At 33.8% G+C, this 24,228-nt stretch overlaps 1 protein-coding gene across 4 annotated transcripts; it reads left to right on the forward strand.

The window, feature by feature from the left end:
• Positions 1-313: 313 nt before the first annotated feature.
• LOC115456354 (translocation protein SEC62) lies at positions 314-24,149 on the forward strand. Of its 4 annotated transcripts, XM_030185376.2 has the most exons (9): positions 326-461; positions 1,301-1,309; positions 11,420-11,546; positions 16,348-16,481; positions 18,960-19,079; positions 20,028-20,230; positions 20,508-20,694; positions 21,212-21,396; positions 22,163-24,149. In XM_030185376.2, exons 1-9 carry the CDS (start codon positions 426-428, stop codon positions 22,311-22,313), a joined length of 1,152 nt encoding a protein of 383 aa, XP_030041236.2. In that variant the 5' UTR covers positions 326-425; the 3' UTR covers positions 22,314-24,149. The 4 variants fall into 4 exon arrangements, with proteins under 4 accessions (XP_030041242.2, XP_030041236.2, XP_030041259.2 ...); XM_030185382.2 differs by lacking the exon at positions 1,301-1,309 and having other exon boundaries at positions 314-461; XM_030185399.2 differs by lacking the exons at positions 326-461; positions 1,301-1,309 and adding an exon at positions 8,306-8,332.
• The last annotated feature ends 79 nt before the right edge of the window (positions 24,150-24,228 follow it).

The raw sequence follows: 24,228 nt of genomic DNA on the forward strand, positions 1-24,228 counted from the left end.
AGAGCTCGTGGCTACTAAACTAGTTTTAAAAAGTATAAAAACTTTTATATACAGACCTTTACAGAATTATATTCTTTTTTACCATCGAATAAGATACCTACATAAAATGCTCATATTACGTTTAGGAACGCTTATATGGCTACTAAATATCTTTACGAGTAAAGAAATGGATAAGATATTTTTAAGAAACTTTATACAAAAGCATTGAAAACATTTATATCTAATTTATTCGATAAACATTTTATTCATTCATTTCGTACGATAAAGAAGTCATTCATTCATTCCTTAGTACGTTATCTGTTAGATAGTCTGTCAAATATTATTTTCATACGTCAGTGCTGTCAATAGCGTCAGAAGGCAGAAGAAACAAGAAAAGTGTGTATCATTTATTAAAAAGACGTCTACGTTGGCAAAATTTATTTATAATGGCAGACAAAAGAAAAACTAAAAAACGTAAAGAGGTAATTTTTTTATTTAACATACTTTGAGCAATATGTATGAAGAATATTGATATAGCGTTGTATTTGTATATGTGGTAGTTTCCATATTGCGAATCCGGTCGCCGCTATGTGGTTTTCCAAATTTATGAACGATTTCATTGTTATTATCTCGTACGTTAACGATTATTTTAATGATTTTGGTCATGTGGATGTATTTGAAGATAATTAGGGTTGAAAGTTGCGTCGCGGCGCGTGGTAATTCTGTTATGACGTACTCGTCACAATTTAATGTTTGGTTTTATGCCTGGCCAAATACCAACGTGTTTTATGCGTAGTTCTTCGTTTTGACTTTCTTTGTATGGTGAAATGCCGGCTATTTTTGGATATCCTTTGTTTACCGCAAACACGACTAAGCATTTCTCAAAGTTAAATTAATTATGAATGTGGAATTCTATTTTTGTTTACATTAGACAAAATACATTATTTACGTATCCGGATAATACGTTAATCCGCTTTTATGCTAACGATTCCATTGTTTTTGATAATTGTTTGATGCCAAATCTTTATAAATGATAATTACAAAGTAAGCCATGTAATAGAAGCAACTAGGCTTACTATGGGCCCATAGTCTATTACTTGATATTTGTAAAACCATACTTTATTGATCTTTCCTTTTAATTTTATGTGTTTCAAGTCTTTATTTTAGTTGAAATCGATTATGCCTAACATAAAATAAACCTACCATAAAATTACATATATTTCATTCAATTTGAATTCCTTCCATAATTGATATTATTTTATATCTTTTAATTTAGGATTTGTAAACCATGATTTATAATTTTGTGTTTATTTGTTTACAGCGTAAAAAGGTTTGATTAAATTTTTTATTCAATTGCACTATTTAGTTGTTACATTATGTTTGTCACAGTATCATAATACTGACAACCGTGGCTATTACTAATTATAATTGGGAGTAGAAAATACTTTTTTAGTAGTTATAAAATTTTACATAACATCATCACTTTGTTAACAAATTGTGAAAATGTTTTTTGGTGAGGTTTATGTCTAAAATTTGGAAATATATATTCAATATTTACTGTAATTATAAAAAATTAGTATTACCATGTATGGTTATTTTGGTTTGACAGTTTTTTTATTAAATTTAATGATAGTCAGTTTTAATATCAATGCAAATTATGGTGCGTTATGGTGATACATTGGAAGGTTTTTTTTACATATTTGACCAACTCTGTATAATATTGGTGTACCTTTTGTTTATTTAATCAAACAAATTTAAATTGTAGATAAACTTACTCTTACAAGGGCGTTCCTTTAAAATATTGAATGCAAATAGATTATGATTTGTCCGTTCTGTTGGGCTTAGTGTCTTTGTAGTTAGTGGTTATTTTGTGGGTTATAAGACTCAATTTTGGATAAATTAATATATAACATCACTTTCCACTCAAACACATGTATTTACATTACACAAGTGTTTTGTGTTTGCATTCCACAATAAGCCACAAGGATTACGCATAAGTTGCATGCACTAAGTAGATATTCAACTAATTGTATTATGGGTTATTAGTTGGCACAGTTGCTGATTGAGAACAGGGTAATAACAGTAATTTGAAGGGCAAATGGTGATAGGTCTCTCATATGTGAGAGTCTGCCTGGGTAGATAACACCCCAATGCCTATTTCTGCCGCCAAGCAGCAGTGTGTAGTCACTGTTGTGTTCCAGTTTGAAGGACATTATAGCCAGTGTAACTACTGGACTTAATGAGACTTAACATCTCACTCAGGATGGTGACCGCAGTTGGTTTTGAATAGCAAATCATTTATGTCAGGAAACAGTGGAGTTTTTTTATGCTCGGGCTCGCATCAGACCGCTATCCACTCATGTTGAGCAATGATGCAGACTAAGGTAAAGCATGCCCGTCCAGAAAAAACAATTCATTTGCAACTTGAATAGCCCCAAATTATATCTATGTGAAAATAGATGGTAGCAATTCCACAATTAGGCTGTCCACACAGTAAAGGTGGAATCCAAGCACTTAGTGCAATCCCTTTATAGTATATTACAAAGATGGTTGTTATGTACAATCAGCAAAGTTGGCGGTCGACCACCCTAAGGGTCAAAATAATTTGGCAAATTTGTTTTACTTCGTTTGGGAGGCGGGGTTTGGGATCGATTGCATAGATCGATATCAGTCGTAGGCCTACTGGCTACCTGCAATGACGTTACGTAACACTACCGAACCGCTGCTGTGTGTATAATAGAAAACGAAATTAAAATTGATGCGCGCACGTCTATGCTATGACGATAATTCCTATACTTGTAAGATGCATATCGTCGGCGTAAAGAACGTAATAACAAAAGTTTTATAGTTTGGAGACAATCGCGATTTACAGTGTTTTTATTGTTAAATTTTTTGGCATTATTTTTTAATAAATAAGAAACGACATTATGTTAATTATTTTATATCATATTATGTGCCTGATTACCTTCTTTTTAACTTTTAACAAACCAAACTTTATGTTGTATTCAAAAAAAATCATTTTAAAGCAATTTCCGCCATATTTGTCACAACTATATTTTGTTAGTAAATTATGATTAGCTACTTTTTAAGCCGATTTTTAGTTTTCGGTCTCTTTAAACCCATAGTCTATAATTAATTTATTAAATAAATTCAATGGCTGCATAATATTATGATTGAATTTTGAATCGTAAAAATTTAAACTGTTCAGTTTATTCAATTCGTTCAATAATTCATATTATAATAATAAATCATAGTTAATAGATTTCATTATTTGAATTGTTATTTTATTTTTATTTCAAAAACTTAGATGATAACATTTTATTCCAATCTCTGTATTTACAAATATGTATTAACATTAAAGTTAAAATAATTGACCTAAAATTATTAGCTTCTTGGAGATATTGTTTTTTTATTTCCTCTTAATGATCTTTTTTATCTTAAATATGAATAGTTTTTGAGTTAATAACGAAATACCTTTTTTCATCCTAATTTGAACTATTTAACACCTTTTGAAGTAGTTAATTGGACTATTTATCGATATGCAGCGATTATTATTTATTGAATTTGAGGCGAGTTTAAAGATTTTAGGTGTAGGCGGTAATATGCTTTTATTAGAGTAATATTGAAAGGCCAACATTTTTATTGCTGCAGATGTTGTTTGAAAAGAATAAATATATCACATAAAAATGGTTTGTTAAAGAGCGCATTTTTTATCAATGTTTGCATTGACACCGGTCTTACGTGGACGCATTTATCGTTAAACTGAGTCGATTGTTATGCTATTGAATTTAGAGGCATTTAAAGATTATAAGTGTAGGCGTTAACATTTTATTGCTGCACATGTCCAGTTTGTAAATTTTAGTTACTTTCTTTAGCCAATTATTTAGTTTTCGCTGAGTTAAAACCCAAAGTCTATAATCAACTTACAGTTATTGATTTTTTTTATGCTTTTTGAACATTTTATTTACTTTTAAAGGACATGTCCGTTTTTGTATGGGCGCTGGTTTTTTGTTTCGAATAAATTCCAACCAACCTCAAACTTATTGAATAATAATGTGCCAAAAATTAGTAACTTGGAGTCATTACAATAATAATTTTAGACCCTTCATTGATAAGAAAAATAAGAATGAAAAGTCATGGCTGAGTAATTCATACAAATAATTTCACGATTCGTCAAAAGATATAACTACCTGTTTTTTTTTACATAAGTAAGTGTTATTATTATCATTTGCGGATATAAAGGGAAAAATTTAAAAAATAAGAAAATTTGAAAAAAATGTTATTCGCAGTAATTATTTTCAGAGATAACTAAACAAGATTTTTGATTACTTAACTTTTTTCGGGATGCCTTCCAAATGTAATAACGTTTATATTTGCAGAGTTCATTTTAAGTGTAATATTTAAAGTAAATATTTTTTAAATCTCACAATCAAATCTTTCAAATAAAATGATTTATTTCAATAGGCTCGTTTTGTGAAACAGTCGATGAGGCTCACGCACATATCGCTACGATATATAATTATCAAAAGTTAAAATCGAATATAGTAGATAATATATTTGCAACACCAACAAATAATGAGATACACATGTAAAATGAAATTTCGTAGAAAGTCCATGTAAATAAAACACATTTTTTTGTTACTTCAGTGATATGATTTTATTGTATTCATTACAAGTTTGATACGCTCAGCAGACAGGTTGAGTAGAGTGTGCGCTCTGGATCAGTTAGCGATGGAGCTCTCATCCGTATCCTAGTGTATCCATCGAGGGACAGTGGTTCTCTGTAATACAATTAAATTATATATTAATTACTAAAATCTATTATTCTAATAATATTTTAACGTAATGACTACAGTGCCAAAATAATAAAATTTATATGGGAGCAGAACGCCAGTGCGGCCGACACAAAATACGTGGGTCAAGTACGAAATAATCCAAATTAAGTAAAAAATCAGCTCTGTTTTCCATAATTGCACACATTTTATTGAGATAAAAATCCCAAATTTGCATTAAATCGGATTGTAATTCTACTTTAATTCAGTGCTACATATTATGTAGTTGTAAAAGAAACAATAATAACAGAAACCTCTGGGTTAAACTGGGTGGAACTTAAACGTCTATAAGCGGATCTTACAAACATTTTATACTGCACATGTGCAGCAATAAAAATGTTGGCTATGCAATATTACTGTAATAAAAACAAATTATCGCCTATCAATAAATTATTTATACTCGTCTATATTTTTGGCATTAAATAAAAATTATTAATAAAGGAGATAGAATTTCGGGCGTCGTGACTTCTTTAAATTGGAAATTTCCTCCTTATTTCTTAATTATTAATATTTTTTAAGTTATCGAAGAACCTCTTTATCCTCTTAATAACAATTGTATTTTTTAAACACTTATAACTATAGTGAGTATACCCGTCGAAGTAGTTTATTTTTGCATTGAGTACTTTTTAGTTTTCCAATTATAATTCTTTTCAATATTTTGACATTTGATTATACGTAAAGCAACTTAAATAACATACTACATAGATTACTACAAGTATGATTAATAGCACTATGTTAATTTTTGGCAAAAAAACACACCAATGACTAATCATATTTGACCCTACGATAGATAGGATAACTTAAGGATTAATATAAAATATAATAAGTAGCATATTGAAGTCTGTTTTACACAATTAAAGGAATAAGTATTCATCAAAACTCAATAATATTATAATTATATTTAAAAGAGCTTAAAAAGGTGGTCTATGTTGGCTTTAAATATAATTAATTATGATGACCAATAATTAAAAAAAAGCCATAAACCGCGATTTTCTCAAAACTGCAAAATTTTAATTATTAGTTCTCTGTGCTGACGATATTTTTCCCTCGCATATTAACGTCCACTAGCTAAAATTAATATTAAAATATTATATAGTATAGTATGACTGATTTACTTACTGTAATATTTAATTCCCGGAATATATAATCCATGGTGCAGTAGTCACATGACGGGTCGGCGACTAAGTAATTAAGAGTCCAGTAAACGAACATAAGTTTACGTAGTGGCAAGATATCGGTGTCCGTAAACGAAAAAAATAATTGTGAGCAAAATACTACTGGTACTCAATAGTTGCGTGCGCGTCGTCAACCAGTAAAATACAACTAAAGTAAACAATAATAGTTATCTGCTGTTCCTTTCGCACATCTCCAAAACTGTCGTAATTGGTGAAATATGAGACAGGGGCGTGTCTAAATATCTCGGGTCATTAGACCGGTCAAGCAAAATGTGTTTGGAAGTGTACTAGCACCAACTTGTCCGATTGTACACCAGCTTTAATGTTAACTTGTTTCTAATAGTGATGTTGCTTTTCAATGTTGCCAGAATTACGCAGCCTTAATATGAAAGTGGAGAAGAAGTGAGTATTTCCTGTAGACGAAACAACATACAATCAACAAATATAGTATTAAACTTGAGAATTTATATTAACTTTTAAATGGAGATCTTTGATTTTACTTTTGAATCGGGTTTGTTAATTTGTGTTATGAATTATATTTTGTGTTCAACTGTTTAAAGTCAGCATACAACCTTTAACTTTTGATGTCGATGGAAGCACCCATCAAATCATTGGTGTGCCTGAACATTATATTTCCCATCGAAAAACAGTCTTTAATTTTATTCATTGTTTAAACAGAAGTAAATGTAGCGTCACCTAACCTTCAATATCTCGACAATGACTATACCGAAAGTCTTGACATTTTTACTCGTATTTGTCGAAGATTCGTACTAACTTAAAAGAAAAGCGACGTGGTCTCGCCAACTGTGAGGCCTGGAACGTATTGCGTGATCTCCCATCATGACTTTTTAAATGATTTGGGTATTTTAATGATGGTGGGTATTTATCTGACACATGTGATCTTATCCTTAATACTATTTGGTGTTATACCATGGATTTAGTAAACGACACAAGTCATGAATACAGATGAACAATGCGATGGCACATGTAATCCAAAAGAAAAGAGCATCCATTAAGGAACCATTCGAGCGAAACATCGGCACGTTGGATGTTAAACCGACCAATCACGAGCGTGCTGACGACTGGTGCTTCTACCTATATGAAGCTTAGTTTCATTCAAAATAAAATTCATTTTCCATCTATGTTCAGATCCAATTCTATAGTTATGAATAAAAATAAACTAACAGTTGTTACGAGAATCTTGCAAGTACCGGTGTGTTCCGGTTCGAAGGACCGCGGCCATTATGAGATATCTGATGTCGCAGGTCATGAGCATAGTTCATTGCCACACAGTACTTAATAAAGTTCAGAGTGGCTCTTTATAAGGGCGGTGAGTAATCTGCTGTTATTTCACAGTAGCATTACCATTAGACAAGTGACTTGCACACTCGAAATTCGTAAAATGATAAACTTCTAGGAACGATTACGAAGGCAAAATCTTCGTATAGGTGGGGATGCAAAAAATTAAATAAGATTTAAGATTATTTTTGGGTAATAACTGATATCAGATAGCGTGTTACCGTACCGCTATCACGAAGCTCGGTCGGCGGGAATTCCGTGGTCATCTTGCATGACCTCTTGATGTAAATGAGTGGGTGGGTGACTATAATATCGGATAAGACACATATTGGTCATCATTTTGTGGTTACACATGTCCAGCCCCGGATCTTGAATTTTTTCGAGGTGACCAAAATCTGGATAATGCCGTCCATGCCTAGTGCCTACCTATATTTTTACCTTTGTCATCATCATCATCATTTCGCGCGCCGCGGAAAATAATTTATGTGTTTAATGTACTGGAAGTCTCAGTAGTCAAAGTTTCGTTAATGATAAGTATTCGTCTGCCAAATATGATCTCCTAGATCCGGGGCTACACTTGGCATATAATTTATTCTTAGTGAAACTATGACTGATTATTAGTGACGGATTCGTGAGGAATAACTAGTAAATAAAAGGTAATGAATTTTAAAAGATTATAGACATTCCTAAAGCCGTCTATTTTTAACCGGCCTGACTTTATATTTTTAATTATTGTCTCTTTTTCCGTTATGATTTTTTATAAATTGTAGCGATCTAAGATTGCTTCACTAGCTCATTAACTATGCTATAAAATAATATAGCGGTTTTTAAAATATATTTGCCTCAGCTGGGTCTTAATTTTTAAATATACTGATATTGATAACGTATCAAAAAGTGATAGTTTACGTTTTCCTAAGAACTAGCGGTGCCCATTAATTTGTTCTATAAACCGCTGTCCCACTTTCACTCAGTCAGCTAACTGTCGCATCGCCGTATAGTCGGCTAAGTGCGAAATAGTTTAACATTTAGTGCAACATGAGAGATTTTGTGAGTTATGCTTTATATTTGTTTATTTGCGTTTTATACTTTGTATTTTTTTCTTAAGTGTGTTTTTATAGTTTTTTTTTTTTTTATTTAAAAGTTTGTGTGGTTTAAAAACTTTTTAGTTGTGGAAGTGAAATAAGTTTTGTGTTTTTTATTTTTAAAATTTCACGCCATAAGTCCTAAATTTTATTTTGTTGTAATTATTTACAAATCAATGATGGGTGGTAACAGTCGAAAGGAACAGTGGAACATTCTCGAACAAAGCGAAGGCTTTTGGTGCGTGCTTGATTTATACAAAATTTGGTATATCCAAAACGTGTGATTAATAGTTATTAGTTAGTGCAGCGATATTTTGGGTTTTATAAGCATTAACACGATTAAAAATTAACACCCGTATTCTAATTCCTCCACCTTATCTTAAACGAGGTTACCTTGAGAATAAATTCAAGGAATCCTCAAAAATGGTATTCTTAGTTAAAGTTTGAGCTATTCTTGAGGATCCTCTTTGAGGATTCTTGAGGAATATCTTCAGGATATTCGTATAGAGTATCGTACAAGTATTGCGTGAACCGTTGAAAATCCATTTTTAACACACTTGAAATAATATTAGAATTAAGTGATCAGATTGTAACATTGTTTACAAGCTAATAACTTTCCTCGAGTCTTCCTTAAGGTAAGTCGCGAGGTATCCTGAATTTGACAGTAGATTCCTTTCCTTGAGAAAGGAAAGGTGTTGAGTGGAAGAGATTTTTTTCAACTAAGAATACAGATTATCGTTTAAACCATTTATTTCTCTACACACATAAATACATAAAAAAAAGTATAAATAAAAAAAAACAGTATTACCTCCAATGAGGTTGAGTGGAGTCGAGGAATTTTCGAGGAAACGTTTTAGGATACGGGTGTTAGTCGCGTGTTACGACAAAGTTTGTGTCCCGGGATTGGCAGATGATTTTAAGAGCGGTTTCTTGTCTAACTTCAGTCCGGCGATCTTACGAGTAATTGTACCGTAATTCTCAGTGAATGTCTGAAAAATGGCCGAAAAATAGGGTTGCCAGATTTTTTCAATCTATAAGGGACAATTGCTTAAATGGGCAAAAAATACGGGACTTCAGTGACAAATAAGAAACAAAATTATTTTGTGACATTTTTAAAATTTATCCGAGGATCGAATAATTTTTAACATATTATTATGCATTTTTTACATATTTGTAACAATCAATACAATTATAATCATAATTAATAATAGGTATTAACTCGCTTTTTTTTAATTTATTAAAAACTTTTCTATCCCGCCAGAACATTTTAAAATGTGCCTTAAATATGGGATGTCCCGGTAAGTAGGGAAAATCTGGCAACACTAGTCCAAAATCTTAATACAATATGACTACTAAGCTCTCTGATCTACGATAACTCATAATTTAAAAAAAATTTAGGTGTTAAAAATATTTATGGTAGAGAACATATCGATAAATATTAAAATATACATTTACTATTTGCAACCTTCACTAAAGTCAATGGCATAGAAAAAATCGTATGACGTAGACAGACGCTACGTGCAAGTTATCCGAAACTTACATAATTTTAAGGTTACGACTTGGCCTTGTTAATGAACTGTGGTGGCATTTATTATACACATGTCTAATAGAAGAAAGAATGTTAAGCGTTTGTTTGTTTGAATGGACTAACTTCAGGAACTTCTTAACCTATTTTGATTTTTTTTTTCACTAATAGAAATCTACATTACTTTAAAAAAAAACATACATTAAACGCTTGTTTGTTTGAATTTGCTCAGGGAGTACTCAAAAACGATTTTGATGTTTTTTTTCACTAATACGTAGTGACATTACTCTCGAGTGTTATAGGTTACTTTTATCCCGCGAAAAGAATTATACCGAAAAAACTTTTTACGCTGGCAAAGCCGCAGGCAAAAGCTAGTAAGATATATCAGGTGTTTTGTGAGAGATTTATGAGTCCGTAGATAAGTGGAAAGAGGGGGAAGAGGTTTATAATACATTATATTCAACCTCTTTAAATAATTATCGATCCCAATTGCTCTTCGATTGATCGCGAAAATGGACCAATCAGAGTAGTTTTTTGACATATTTACAAATGACTTACTACAAATTTTGATTGGATTTTAGGCATTGGTTCGAAGATGGAGATCATTTATTGAAATCGATTTTTTTTTTCAATTTTCTTGTTTTTTATAGCCTGCTACCTTGAATGGTCTCAACCAGAATAATATTTGGTATTGTTAGCTTTTCCGGTAAATAAATAGCCTGTATGTTAATTCAGCTTATCGTTTATCAGTGTGCCCAACTTCATCCAAATCCGTTTAGCAGTTTCTATGTTTACTTGTAAGATATCTTATTTTTTTATGAACACTCAAACATTTTCACAATGTTACGTACTTGATAATATTTAGTACGATTCATAATATGTAAAATAAATTACCCAGGCCTCCGGAATTCCCAGATTTTCTTAGCCGCTGCTTGGGTCGTGTCATTGACCTGTTTATATTCCTGATACTACTAGTAACATAAGCAAGTTAACAATGACTCAATATTTCAATTCACTCGTGTTTCCCAAGTGGGATTCTCGTTTCTTACTGTTTGTATCATAACTACTTATTTAAATAAATTATAGTGTTGTAAATTATTTTGTGAAGTGATTACTGTTCATGTTAGTTTGTCTTCTGCACTGCTCGCGTATAAAGCAGTATCTGCGATAAACATTAGCTAGTGATTATATTGTATTTCTATTAGTGAAGTAAAGTTATGAACCATCAGTGAAATATTCTCGAACAGTGATGGATTTTGACGAGTCCTTTATTTATGAAAAAGTGATATTATTTTCCTAATTTTAGCATTCGCTTGTATCTCATTAAGATTAATGCCAAAACGAATCATAACATATTTTATGCAAAAATAAATAAATAATTAAACATATATGTATTTTGTACAATCAAAAAATAATATAAGAGACAGACCCGAAACATATTTCTAGCAAAGAAGCTCGAATTAGTGTTTCGCCCTACGCATTTGCAGTTCCCAAACTTAAGCTACATACCAGATCTCGACATTCCAGGATTTCGGAGAGCCGCCGGAGTCTGAGAAGCCGACCAGCGATGAATACGCAGTCGCGAAATGGCTGAAGGCGAACGTGCCCACCAAGAAAACAAAGTTTTTGAACCACCATGTGGAGTATTTCACAGGTACGTGATAAATGTCTACTTACCGTATATACCTGCATAAACAATGATACGCAATTTTTTAATGGACATACATGCGGTTTTTGGTATGGGCGCTGATTCTTTATTTCGAACAAATTCCAACCAAACTCAAACTTATTGGATAATAAAGCTTGGAATCATTCAAAGAATAATTTTAAACCCTCCCCCCCCCCCCATTTATAAGAAAAATATGTTGTGTCTACGTTTATAAGAAAAATATGAGATTCAACAATAATAATTTTAAAAAAATTTACGTCGAATTTATAATCTACTAGCGACCCGCCCCGGCTTCGCACGGGTGCAATGCTGACTATTTAATGGATGTTATTATACATATAAACCTTCCTCTCGAATCACTCTATCTATTAATATATCACCAGCGGGAATTCCCTTGAACATAGCAGTACCTCTTACTGATGACTCGAGTCGTGACCGACGTCATCGCTTGCTATTTGTATTGACGAATAAATAAACTGATTGAAATGTTACTTTAATGGAAGAAATAAAATTTATTAAAACGCCTTTATCCTAGAAGGGGTAGGCAGAGATGTCGTTTACGCACTTTTTGCTTATGACTTCCACCCACGATGTGGTAGGGGGCGAGGTTATTGCCACATCGGGAACACATTTAGGACTCCGGGCTGATAGAGACCAAAATACATAATATTATTTTGTCCAACCTGGGATTTAAACCCAAGACCTCAGTACTGCATCTGTACCGTAATACAACTACGCCATTGAGGTAGTCTCAATGACATCTGTTTATTGCCGAATTAAATATATCTGATCTTCAAATCAATCTTGAAAATTAACCATTTGGAATAATCGGCATAATACGCACAATACAGAAAATACATTAAGCGTGGATTGGAACTTCTCCCCCGTTTTTTATATCGTCTTATAAGTACTAAATACGTAAGTTAGGATACGAAGTGGCGTGTGTGTTATCAATTGTAATCATTCGCTATAGCGGTGAAAGTGAAAAATTTGCAGCGATAGCCTAGTTGGGTGTGGAACGGACTGCCGAGACGATTGTACGCAGGGTACAATTCTAAGAGCAAACATCTCTGATCTTTCTAAATAATTATGTCTGTATTCTTTGTAAATTTCCGTTGGCATAACGGTGAAGGAAAACATCGTGAGGAAACCTGCATACCTGAGAAGTTCTCTACAGAAATTTGAAGGTGTGTGAAGTCTGCCAACCCACAGTAGATCAGCGTGGATGACTTAGCACTAAACCCTAAAAAAACAAGTAGAGTACACCCGTGGTCAGCAGTGGGCAATATAATATAATCCAGAGCTAGTAATTTACATAAGCCAGTTCTGATTGGTCAGTTTCCATGATATGTCTGTACATATGAATCAAAATCGTTTAATTCTGGACTTAGCGTTTGTAAATGGTTAAATTAAAATTCAGAATTGTATTTGAAACAAACATAATGTTCCTTAATAACAAATAATAACAAAAATTGAAAATGGTTAGACCTGGCTGTGACCTCTAGCTTTATTTCGATACAGTCCAGTGACCAAGGGCATGGGCGCCTCCAAGATTAGTTTTAGGGAGGTGTATCTGCACCTACGCACTATACTACATAATATCATTAAGATTTTATTTTCAAATTCAAATCGTGCGGGTTTTTGACAACGCTTTATCATAAAAAACCTCTGGTCGATAGTTCCCATTGTTGCTCCTTTATTTAGTGACTTATGTGTTTTGTGATTTATTTTTGGGCAAGTGCACATGCACCCCACTCCCGGCGCCCATTAGGAAGGGTGAAACTTTCCGAAAGAGAACCCGAAACAACATAATATAGATACTAATATGTATAAATGCGGTCCGCAATTCCTTGTAATGTTACATTTTACATAAATTACGATTGAGAAGCTGGCAGGAATCGAGTTGTATGGACTTTTCGCTACTGATATCATCGCTATTTATTATAGTAAGGGATGGAAATACGTCCCAAAAAGAAGATACGTCCGTTACATCTTTGTCTACGCCTTATGAGTTTTTTTTTTCTTTATTTCTTTGAATGACGAGACGAGCTTGCATTTCGCCTGATGGTAAGCGATACGACCGCCCATAAACAGTAGAAACACCATCCAACACCTTGAATTACAAAGTATTGTTTGGTATTCCACCGCGCGCGCTATCCTGAGACATGAGATGTTGAGTCTCATTACGTCCAGTAGTGACACAATTATAATGTCCTTCAAACCATAACACAACAGTGACTACACACTGCTGCTTGGCGGCAGAAATAGACATCGCGGTGGTACCTACCTAAGCGGACTCTCACATATGAGAGACCTACCACCAGTAAAGGATGGTAGTGCCATCAGTAAATTGAAAAGTAAGTTAGGTTAGGTTAAAGGAAAAAAGCCCTTAAATGCATACGTCACGTCGCGTCGTCAGTTATTTTCCTGTTAGCGTTTGATAATTTTGTGTTGGGAATACCTGTTACCAATCGCTATCTATATTATAAAGAGGAAAAATTTGTAGGGATCAATCACCGGAACTACTGAACCAAATTTGAATATTTTTTCACTAACAGGAAGCTACAATACTTTTTTTATTATTATTTACAAAAGGCATAACACAGAACACAATCATTATAAAGGATACTTAAGCACTAAATTACATTAAGACTAGATTGTATTCCTTAAACCTATGCCCTAATTGAAATTATACTATGGAAACGACTACAAAAAACAATTCTTTTGAGTGCTATAGAGTATACTTTTTGTCCCGGGAAAATATTTATACTGAAAAACTTTGACGCGGAGCCGCATGTAAAAGCTAATCTGTTATCAAATTCAAAATATTTATATGACGCTGGTTAGATCCGAAAGTTATCAACACGTTACAAACTATTCGGGTTTTAACCATAACGTTTTACCTATTAAATATTTATGGTTAATTTCTTTAAAATATTATTAGTTAGGCTCTATTAATATCAATCCAAACATATTTTCAATCCATAACATAATCAATACTCGAGTCTATTTTTAACTCGCTTACAACCCCAGACATGTTACTTTGAAAAATGTCACGTGGTTCAAGCATAACTTGAAAATGTCAATTTTACAGGAGAGACGTATAAAGTGAAAAATAAGATTATAATAGTAGAGCTTCCTTATTGAGCGTTTTGTGTAATTCAAGAATTCTTCATTTTATATAAAAAAAAAAATTAAGCTTATAAAAGATAGAGAAATAATAATTACGTTTTCTAATGGGATTTATCCAAAAATCGATTTAGCGTAGTGATAATTGCTGGTATCGATTTTACAAAGTATAGTACAAAAAAATTGATATTTGCGTGTTCTTTGGGATTACTGATTTTTTTTTATTTCTGTCACATAATATTACTCGACATTGTCAAAATCGATAAAAAATCGATGTAAGCCATAAAATAAAAGTAGAATATTTTCCGTGTATAATATAGTCTAGACCAGAAAGATGTTTACATTAATTAAAGGGTAACAATCTTGCGCACGCTCCATTTGTTACGAATGAAAACACCACGCTCGCGTTAACACAAGTTTAATAACATTCTATACTGACCCACATATAATTAGGTTATCGGTATGCCAAGCACGAGTATCGGTTGAGAGAATGGAGATAATTGACTTGTATTTTTAAGATAGGATAAAAAAAACTTGCAAGGCTAATTGAAGTATGCTAATATTGTAATGTATCGAGAATATTGTTATAGAATTAATCGTGTATATTAATTTCTCGATTTGTTTAACGAATACTGGTCGTAGGTCTCTCATATGTGAGAGTCCGTCTGGGTAGGTACCACCGCAATGTCAATTCTGCCGCTTAGCAACAGTGTGTAGTTAATGTTGTGTTTCGGTTTGAAGGACATTGTAGCGAGTGTAACTACTGGACATAATAAGACTTAACATCTTATGTCTTAGGATGGCGAGCGCAGTGGGATACCAAATAATTCTTTGTAATTTAAGGGTGTTGGCACACGACACGGCACGGCGAGTCCGCCTTGTCATTCGAAGCAATAAAAAAAAGTTTATATAAAACTATTTTGCGGATTTTATATCAGTTTTTGTGTTGTCATTTTCTCCAGATCTTTCGAAGACTTTGCCTTCATGGTCACGGGGCGAACTAGAGTGTTGGTCATCCGAAAAGTGAAAGTTACAATATTTACCTACATTTTACAATACAGGACCATTTTGGAATCGCGTTAATTAAGGCGATACCTCAAGGTCCATTTTCATACATTTTGTTTCACCTTTAATCTGGATAACTAAACAAGTATTGGCAAGTAAAGAATTTAAATTCACGTCTAGTTAGTGATTAGTTCTCGCAGTTGAAAGAAAAACGTAAAAATAATTAATATGCATGGATATTTCTGCCTTTAAAATTTCGTCATATTAAATTTTAAAGGCCGAAATATCCATGATTATTAATTATAATTTATGAATAACGAATATTTTCACCAAAAATCCCAGTTTTACTCTTCTGATTTTTTTATCATTTTGTAGTTTGGTACGAATATGGTGTGTGCGTACATTTCTGACTGAATATGTGATGCGAATAAAAGTAGTAGTAGCATTAGGGCGTCCATAATTAAATTAAATTTTTATTAATATTTATTTTGTTCTAAACTTTACTACTTATACATCTACGGTTCGAATAACTTTTTGTAAAAAAAAATCGAGATAATTCTGCGGTTTCGTTCAGAAACGCAATGTCAAAATCACCCTGTATATTCTATAGTTAATCTGTAGCAGTAGTTCAAACATGACGTCACGTTTCCAGGCACAAAGGCGGTGGACGCTCTCCTCACGTCCAAATGGGCGACCGGCAAGAGCCCCCTGTTCACCACCAGGCTAGAGGTGACTGACTTCCTTCATCAGATGCTGCTGCACAAACTCTTCCACAGAGCTAAAAAGGTTCGTTTGTTAATTAAATATTAGTTTAGCGAGTAAACTTGCTGAAGTCACTTTCGAATGCAATTTTTATCTTACAATCACGGTAAGTCGACTTCTGCTAATTTGAAACTTCGAAGGTTCAGGCATACTGTACGTGTATAGAACTTCTGGCATATAACCGCTTGTGTATATAATAAAAAGTATATTGCTGCAATATCTTGCTAGTCTAAACGAAGCATTATAATTAAAGCTAGTCTATGGTTTGTTTGTTCTATTTATGATTTCAATAGGTAATATTATTAGCGGCGATGCTTTGGCAATGTACATGATTGACGAATAGAAGTTAGCAGATTCGATTCCTGCGTTATTTTCGTCTTAAAGTTGTTAAAAATCGATAAATTACCTAATGCCAAAACCTACATATTTTAATAAAATCAAAAATAATAATGATTTTAAAATGTGTACAAATTTCAATCACTCACTTTATTAAAAACTAGCTTATGTCCGCGTCCTTCCCCGCGTGAATCAGTTTTTCCGGGATAAAAAATAGCTTATAGCACTCAGGAGTAATGTAGCTTTCCTACAAACTCACATCCTCTTTATAATATTAGCATAGATTAATTAGTAATCATTCATGGTGCATTATTATTTCAGTAGTACCAGTTTGTACATTTTTATTGTTCATTGATGTTATGTTTTTGATTCACAACGACAAGTCGATAAAAATTATCAGCAAATGCTTAGTAATAAAATGTACCCCATATTAGTATTATTTATTGCACAAAATGTTCATTTCAGTTACAGTGAATAAAATAATACGTGGAGTTTTCACTTAAAACTTATTAATTTCATATGTAAATTTAGGACAAGACAATAGGGGACCGGACAAATTTTCAGAAGGTGTTTTAAATTGATCATTGGGGATATAAATTGCCAAGAAAAATAGTATTTTGCACAAATAAAGCTTAAAAAGTACATAAAACCATGCCTAAATGTTAAATAGCTATAATTCCCGCGCAAACGCTACATTATGTCATTTCGTCTCGTGTGACGTCATACGTAGATAAAGCAACTTGACAAGTCTTGTCATTTGAACAGTGATTCAATAATGCCAGATTAGGGTTATTTACCCTAGATTTAGGGTAAAACTGAATCAGCAGGGTATTTTTTTTATGGTAATTTTTGGGGTAATTCTACGAGTTAAGGTATTAAAGCTGTAATTGTTTCACAGTATTGTAATAAATATTGAGCTTAGAGAAAGATGTTTCCTATAAAAATTGTAGGCCATGAAACAATTATAATTTTTTATTCAATACAATTTTCGTGTACAGCTAGTTGTTCCTAATAAAATGAGATAATTAAATTAATAATTATTGAATTGGAAGTGAAGAAAGAAGTGGCGTCTGCATAGATAAGGATATAAAAAAAAGTACCGAATTATTTATGATTGGTTTAAGGGTAAAATTTTAAATTCCAAATAATCCTGGGGTAAAGATAAATTATGATCTGGCAACACTGCATAGACCGTGTTAATCTCAGGCAATCTCAGGTTACTGTGTAACAACCAGAATTCTATATAAATAAATATTCTATTCCATATCATGTGGCAGCTAAAACATAAATAAATACATCTCATAACCATAACCTCCCTGGGTGTACAAATGATTTAATTAATTGAAATATTCATCGATTAATTTTAAACCGAAACACTATTTTTATTTACTTACATCAAAGTGATCCTCACAGAACTAAATCGGTGAGTCTGCAGACATTCCGTCGTAGGTTCGTCTTGCTAACTGCAACCACTTTATTCGTATATCTGCTTTTCGTGGTACATCAATAAATAATTTGTTTGGTAAAGATATAGAAGTATTATTACATTCAGGTACGACGCACCAACGATATTTTTTGCGGTCCATTATGATTAACGATTAAACAATCTGTAAACGTTAAGCTGGAAGATAGTAACAACGTCCCGTATAAATTAATATTAATTATTAGAGCAGTTCTGTGTCAAAAAACACCTTTAAAGCATTAAAATAACACAACGCGGTATGACATCCAGATGACGTCTGTTTGTTTACATTTTACCCACGTGTGACGTCATGCGCCGTGATTGGTGTTTCATTTGCCGTAAAGAATAGACTAAAAATATTATAATTTTTGTATTTTATTTATTGATTTAAAAATACAAATCACAACTCTTTTACAAAAACAAATATGAGATAATATTTTTAATATTACAAACTTTACTTTAAACTGAATTTCAGATTTTTTGGTAATACCTGTCCGGTCCCCTATTTACATTAAAATAAGTAATAATCCATTTTTTTATGATCACTTGTGATAGCAATATCCCTCTCTTCTTTTAATCCATTAGGGGTAGGCAAAGGCGCAACCGATGCATCAATTTTCCGCCGTGAGAACTCAACAATTACCGTCTTATCGTAATACAACTCCACCGAAAAAAAAACTTTTAAATATTATTATACACTTCAGGTACCCGTCAGTGAGCAGGAACTAAAAGGCAAGTCCAAGAAAAAAGAAATCGAGAAAGCGAGCAAGAGCGGTGACGAGAAAGATGGAGACAAGAGCCAGGCGAGCGCCTGTGAAGGAAAGGTAATGCACTCCTATATGAATTGTTTAATATTTCATCAAACTAATATTTATCGGCGTGTTGATAGACGGCAGTGTAGAGGTACAGATGGTTGCGTTCATTGACGTATATTCTATAGACATAAACGTCCATAAACTATTTGTTCAAAATCTGAACTAAAATGGCAACCAAAACGTCACTGTTATAACCTATTTATTAACTTGGACAACAAATAATTTTACTTATTTGACTAATATTTTTTTTCAAATCCAGGCTCTTACACTTACACTCGAGTTTTTATATTATGAGCGTCATTCCGTACATAATCACACGCTGTCAATGTTGAAATCATACTAGTCAGGTGTACGGATTGCAGTACAATTAATTCGAACACAATGAGTGTACGGAATTCTAGATCTAGTACGTAATACATATACCTCGATGGGGCCACCGCTAAATATTCCCAGACGGACCCGTTAAAGCGGCTTGCATCATGTTTGACACGCTTACAAATGTTGGGCAGTAAATATAGATGATCACATCTTTGAATAGGATCTCAAGTAGAAGTTTAATGAATCGAACTATTTAATAAACGATTAACGGACTGCCAAGACGAATGTCCGCAGGTTCAAATCCTAAGGGCACACACCTCTGACTTTTCTAAAAAATCATGTGTGTATTCTTTGTGAATTTATCGTTCGCTTTAACGGCGAAGGAAAACATCGTGAGGAAACCTGCACATCTGAGAAGTTCTCTATAGGAATTTCGAAGGTGTGTGAAGTCTACCAATCCGCACTAGGCCAGCGTGGTGGACTAAGGCCTAATCCCTCTCAGTAGTAGAGGAGGCCCGTGCTCAGCAGTGGGCAAGTATATAATACAAGGCTGGTATTATTATTATTTTTATTAATAAACAAAGCTAAAGTTGTAATTTAAGAGCCCTATTTCATGACCTATCTGTCTCCTCTTTTCAGGACACAAAGGACGCTAAAGAGAAAGAGAAGAAGAAACGCAAGATCCGATTGGAAATGCACATGGAGCAACTGTTCCTGGACACGGCCGACGCGTACGTGTGGATCTATGACCCAAAGCCGTGGTACTACTGGCTCTGCGGCGTGCTCGTGGTGTTCGGCACCATCACCGTCTGCATGTTCCCGCTGTGGCCTGCTACTGTCAGGTGAGATTGGGCGTGGTAGTGAGAATCTTGGGCGAGATGTGGAGAATCTTGAGCGTGGTAGGGAAAATCTTGGGCGAGATGGGGACATACTTGGGCGGGATAGGAAGAATCTTGGGCGAGTTAGAGCAGTTTTCGGGCGAGTTCGGAGTTTTTAAGGAATGTGCGAAATTTTACTGTAGTGTAAAATAAGGTGGAGATTGGGGCGTGTATGGTTAAGTAATTAACTTCATACAGATCCAAAAAATAATGCCTTAATAATATTTATTTTTATCAACAGAAAAGGCGTGTACTACCTGAGTATCGCGGCGGCCGGTTTCCTCGTGATGATCATCGCGCTAACCGTGCTGCGAGTGGTGGTGTTCTGCCTCGTGTGGATCCTGACGTTGTCGCGACATCACCTGTGGCTGCTGCCCAACCTCACCGAGGACGTTGGGTTCTTCGCGTCCTTCTGGCCTCTTTATAAGGTATAACTGATAATAGGCTTTTACCTTTCTATAACTCATAGAGACTGCATTTTTAAAAGTTAAATGTTGTCTGTGTGTTTGTAACCATATACTCAACTCACCACACTCACACACATTTCAAGAAAATCATATACTCCTAGACATGGGAACGGACGACAAGGTCCCGCCCGCACTCATTCATAACGCTGGCAAGGGGAACGGCGATCGTATCAAATAGCGATGTCCTACCCTTTGCCGGGCACACATACATACATAAACACCACACTCTACAGCGACTCTTATCACTCATATTACAATAAAACAATGGAAAAAAAATCGCTGAATTTCTCTATAAAAACTACTTTGTTTAAAATTTTAAGCCATGTCAAAATTTGTTGACCCGTTTCAGACATTAGTTTGGACGTCATAAGTTGTTAACATAACGTCTTTAATTAGATTTATGTCTATACCAGAGACCTATGTAATGAAAATATATTTTCACTCAGGATATAAGTGTAGCATAATTTTCTCTCCACAGTACGAATACCGCGGCCCAGGATCTGAAAGCGATAAGGCGTCGAAAAACAAGAAGAAACGCAAGAAAGACAAACTCTCGGATGACGAGGCGGAGAAGGCGCCGCTCCTGGAGAAACAACACGAACCCGACGACACACAGACGCTGCACAAAGACGAAGCGCATGAGGAGGAGAGTGGTGATGCCAAGTATGTACACTCTTATATAATACATTATCAACTATGTTCAAAAGTGTACTCCGGTTCTGGGTTCGAATCAGATAGTACCAAAAATAGACTAAGTTTTTCCATGTTAAAAGTTGATCATTTGCAGCTCGGAGTCAGGTGGTTATCGGTGTGATACCTCCGTGACTCGGAAAGCACGTAAAGCTGTAGGTCCTGTGTCTTTCTCCGGTCATGTCGGCTTGCCGTCTCTCCAGACTGTGATAGTGAAGGAACAGAGTGCCCCTGTGTATTGCACACATACTTGTGCACTGTATCTTACGTACTTGGCTGATCTCCGTTGAGATTGGCCGTCGTGGCCGAAATTCGGCTAAGGATTTATTTATTCATGTTACGGGGGACGAGCCTAGCCATATCGGGAACAAATTTTCGGATTCCGGGCTGATACTGATGAGAAAAACCCATTTACCACTTTGCCTGACCCGGGGATTCGAATCCAGGATGTCATACCGGTGTCCGTACCACACAAAATACAACTAAGCCACCGAGGCAGTTTGCGATTTTATGCAAGGTCATTAGGACATGGCGTTACTAAATGAAACCGCATATTTATCTTCTTAAAAATAAACTTTATAATAAGTTATTCGAACCATAGATGTAAAATAAAGAAGTTCAAGTTAATATCAATAAAACGCAATTTTACTGTTACGCGCCCTAATGCCACTACTACAATTATGTTTATATGACCCCGTTTTTTTTGGAGTCAGTGCCTAATTTAATAACTCTATTACAGATCAGAGCAAATCGAGCAAGACCAAGCAGTCCCATCATCGGAGAAGCTTTCCGAATCGGAATCGGAGAACAGCCAGCGCTCGTCCACGGACAGAGACTTCGAGATGGTGGAGCCCGACGACGTGGAGCCCGACAAGGACAACGCCACTTAGAACGGACGCGACCACGCGCACCGGGCCCGGGTACTATAGATGTATGGCTAAATATCGATATTTGCGTACGGTATGCTCAAATTGGCCGACTGGTTAAATTTAATTGTTTCTGGTAGTTATCTGTTTTTGGACTTGATAAAGAAAAAAAAAGTTTATATATTTTTTTTTTATTATATTGAAATTTTTGATTATTTTTATGGAATTTATGGCCAGAATACAGAAACTATAATAATCTTGTAATAAACAAGTATTTGAAAACACATAAAGGTTACTATTAATAAAAATGTTTGTATTTAGATAATTGACACGTATTTACTGTTGTGTGTTGCCAGAATGGTAATTTATTATTAATATACATGATATTGCGCATATTTAGTCAATTTTCACGTAGATAAATAGATCTGAAGTAAAACTCACTGCATATTATAAACAGATAATCCGAAAAAATATTTATCGTACAAATTATTTAGAATAAAATTTATATTTCATTATGATATTCTTCCTCTATGTTTTTTCCATTTTTTTCGTTTCTTTTCTTTATTTTTTCTTTTATTGTTATCATCTATCACTTTAAAAAAAAATGTTTTAACTCCGTATTTATTGCATTTATTTAGATAGTTCAGATAGTAAATAGTGTTTCTATAAATCTCTCGTATAATCAATAGTTTGGTGTAAGTACTTGGCCCGGTGCGTACGCACGAGACTGTGTGAGCTAGATATAAACTTAGATATAAATTTAAAGTATTTCTCTATCGTGGGTATTGACATTTATCCAAACATTATATTAATCAGTGAACGCATCCGATTTTATTATCGATTTTGATTATTTTATGTTCAAATACAGTAACGAGCTACATTGATGCGTAAAGTAATATAAAAATAGCTGATTTATCGATATTATTCCAGCTATTGTAGTTTGTCGCTTTCTACAATATGTTGAACACAAATAGAGATTGACGCAATAAGCGATTGAACACGGCATAATATATCTCTGTATATTCCAATTTTATCTGTAGCGACATCTTTGTTTATACCTTCAATTTAGATGCTACTAAAGCATGCTATTTGGTCTACCAATTGAGTAACTGACAGGAATGTCTTGTTATATTAAATGCAAAAACTACAAGTCTGCTAACATCCGTTTTCAATAAACGATCCCAATCTCAATCTTCAATCCGATTCCGAGAATGAACCAATCAAAATGACAATTGTACGCATGTCGAAAAACCTTTGTTCTGATTGGTCCATTTTTAAAATAGATCGAAAATAACGATTCGATTATTGAAAATGGCGGTTGGTAGCATGTGTATTGCAGAGTAACGATTTAGACGAATTGTATTTATTGTATTTAATGGGTTGTGTTGTCGACCCGCCATGTGTTTTTATGTGATTTGTTTGTTTTGTACATTGGGTATCGTGATTTATAACGTGGTGACCGATTTTGAAAAAAAAAAACTTTTTTTATTTCGTTTTTTTACAGCCATTGCGAAAGTTTTAAAAATGTTCTTTTTTCAAACAAATCTTGTTTGATATTGTATCTTACTATGGTCTTGATTGCCTTTGAAATGTTAAAATTGCGTCATTTAATGCTGCGTAAATCGTATAACAGATTGCTGAGATCGTGTCCATATTTTTAGATCTCTACCAAATTCGGTCACTGCGTCAAAAAAAAAAAATATTTTGGTGCTGTCTAAAATTGTGAATCACACAAAGGTGTGCACTTTGGATTTTATTGCATTTTCCAATGGGTTTTTATTTTGTAAATATATTGATTAGCGTCGGCCCTAGCGGCGACTGTATGTTATTCATCGTCATTCAATAAAACGACAATCTTTTTATATTTGTTTTATTTAAACATATTTGAACACATCTATAGAATAAAAAAAAAAACAAAAAATAGACAAAAACAGTATTA

This window comes from Manduca sexta, chromosome 14 (genome assembly GCF_014839805.1).
Source record: "Manduca sexta isolate Smith_Timp_Sample1 chromosome 14, JHU_Msex_v1.0, whole genome shotgun sequence".
In the NCBI taxonomy this organism is placed as follows: Eukaryota; Metazoa; Arthropoda; class Insecta; order Lepidoptera; family Sphingidae; genus Manduca; species Manduca sexta.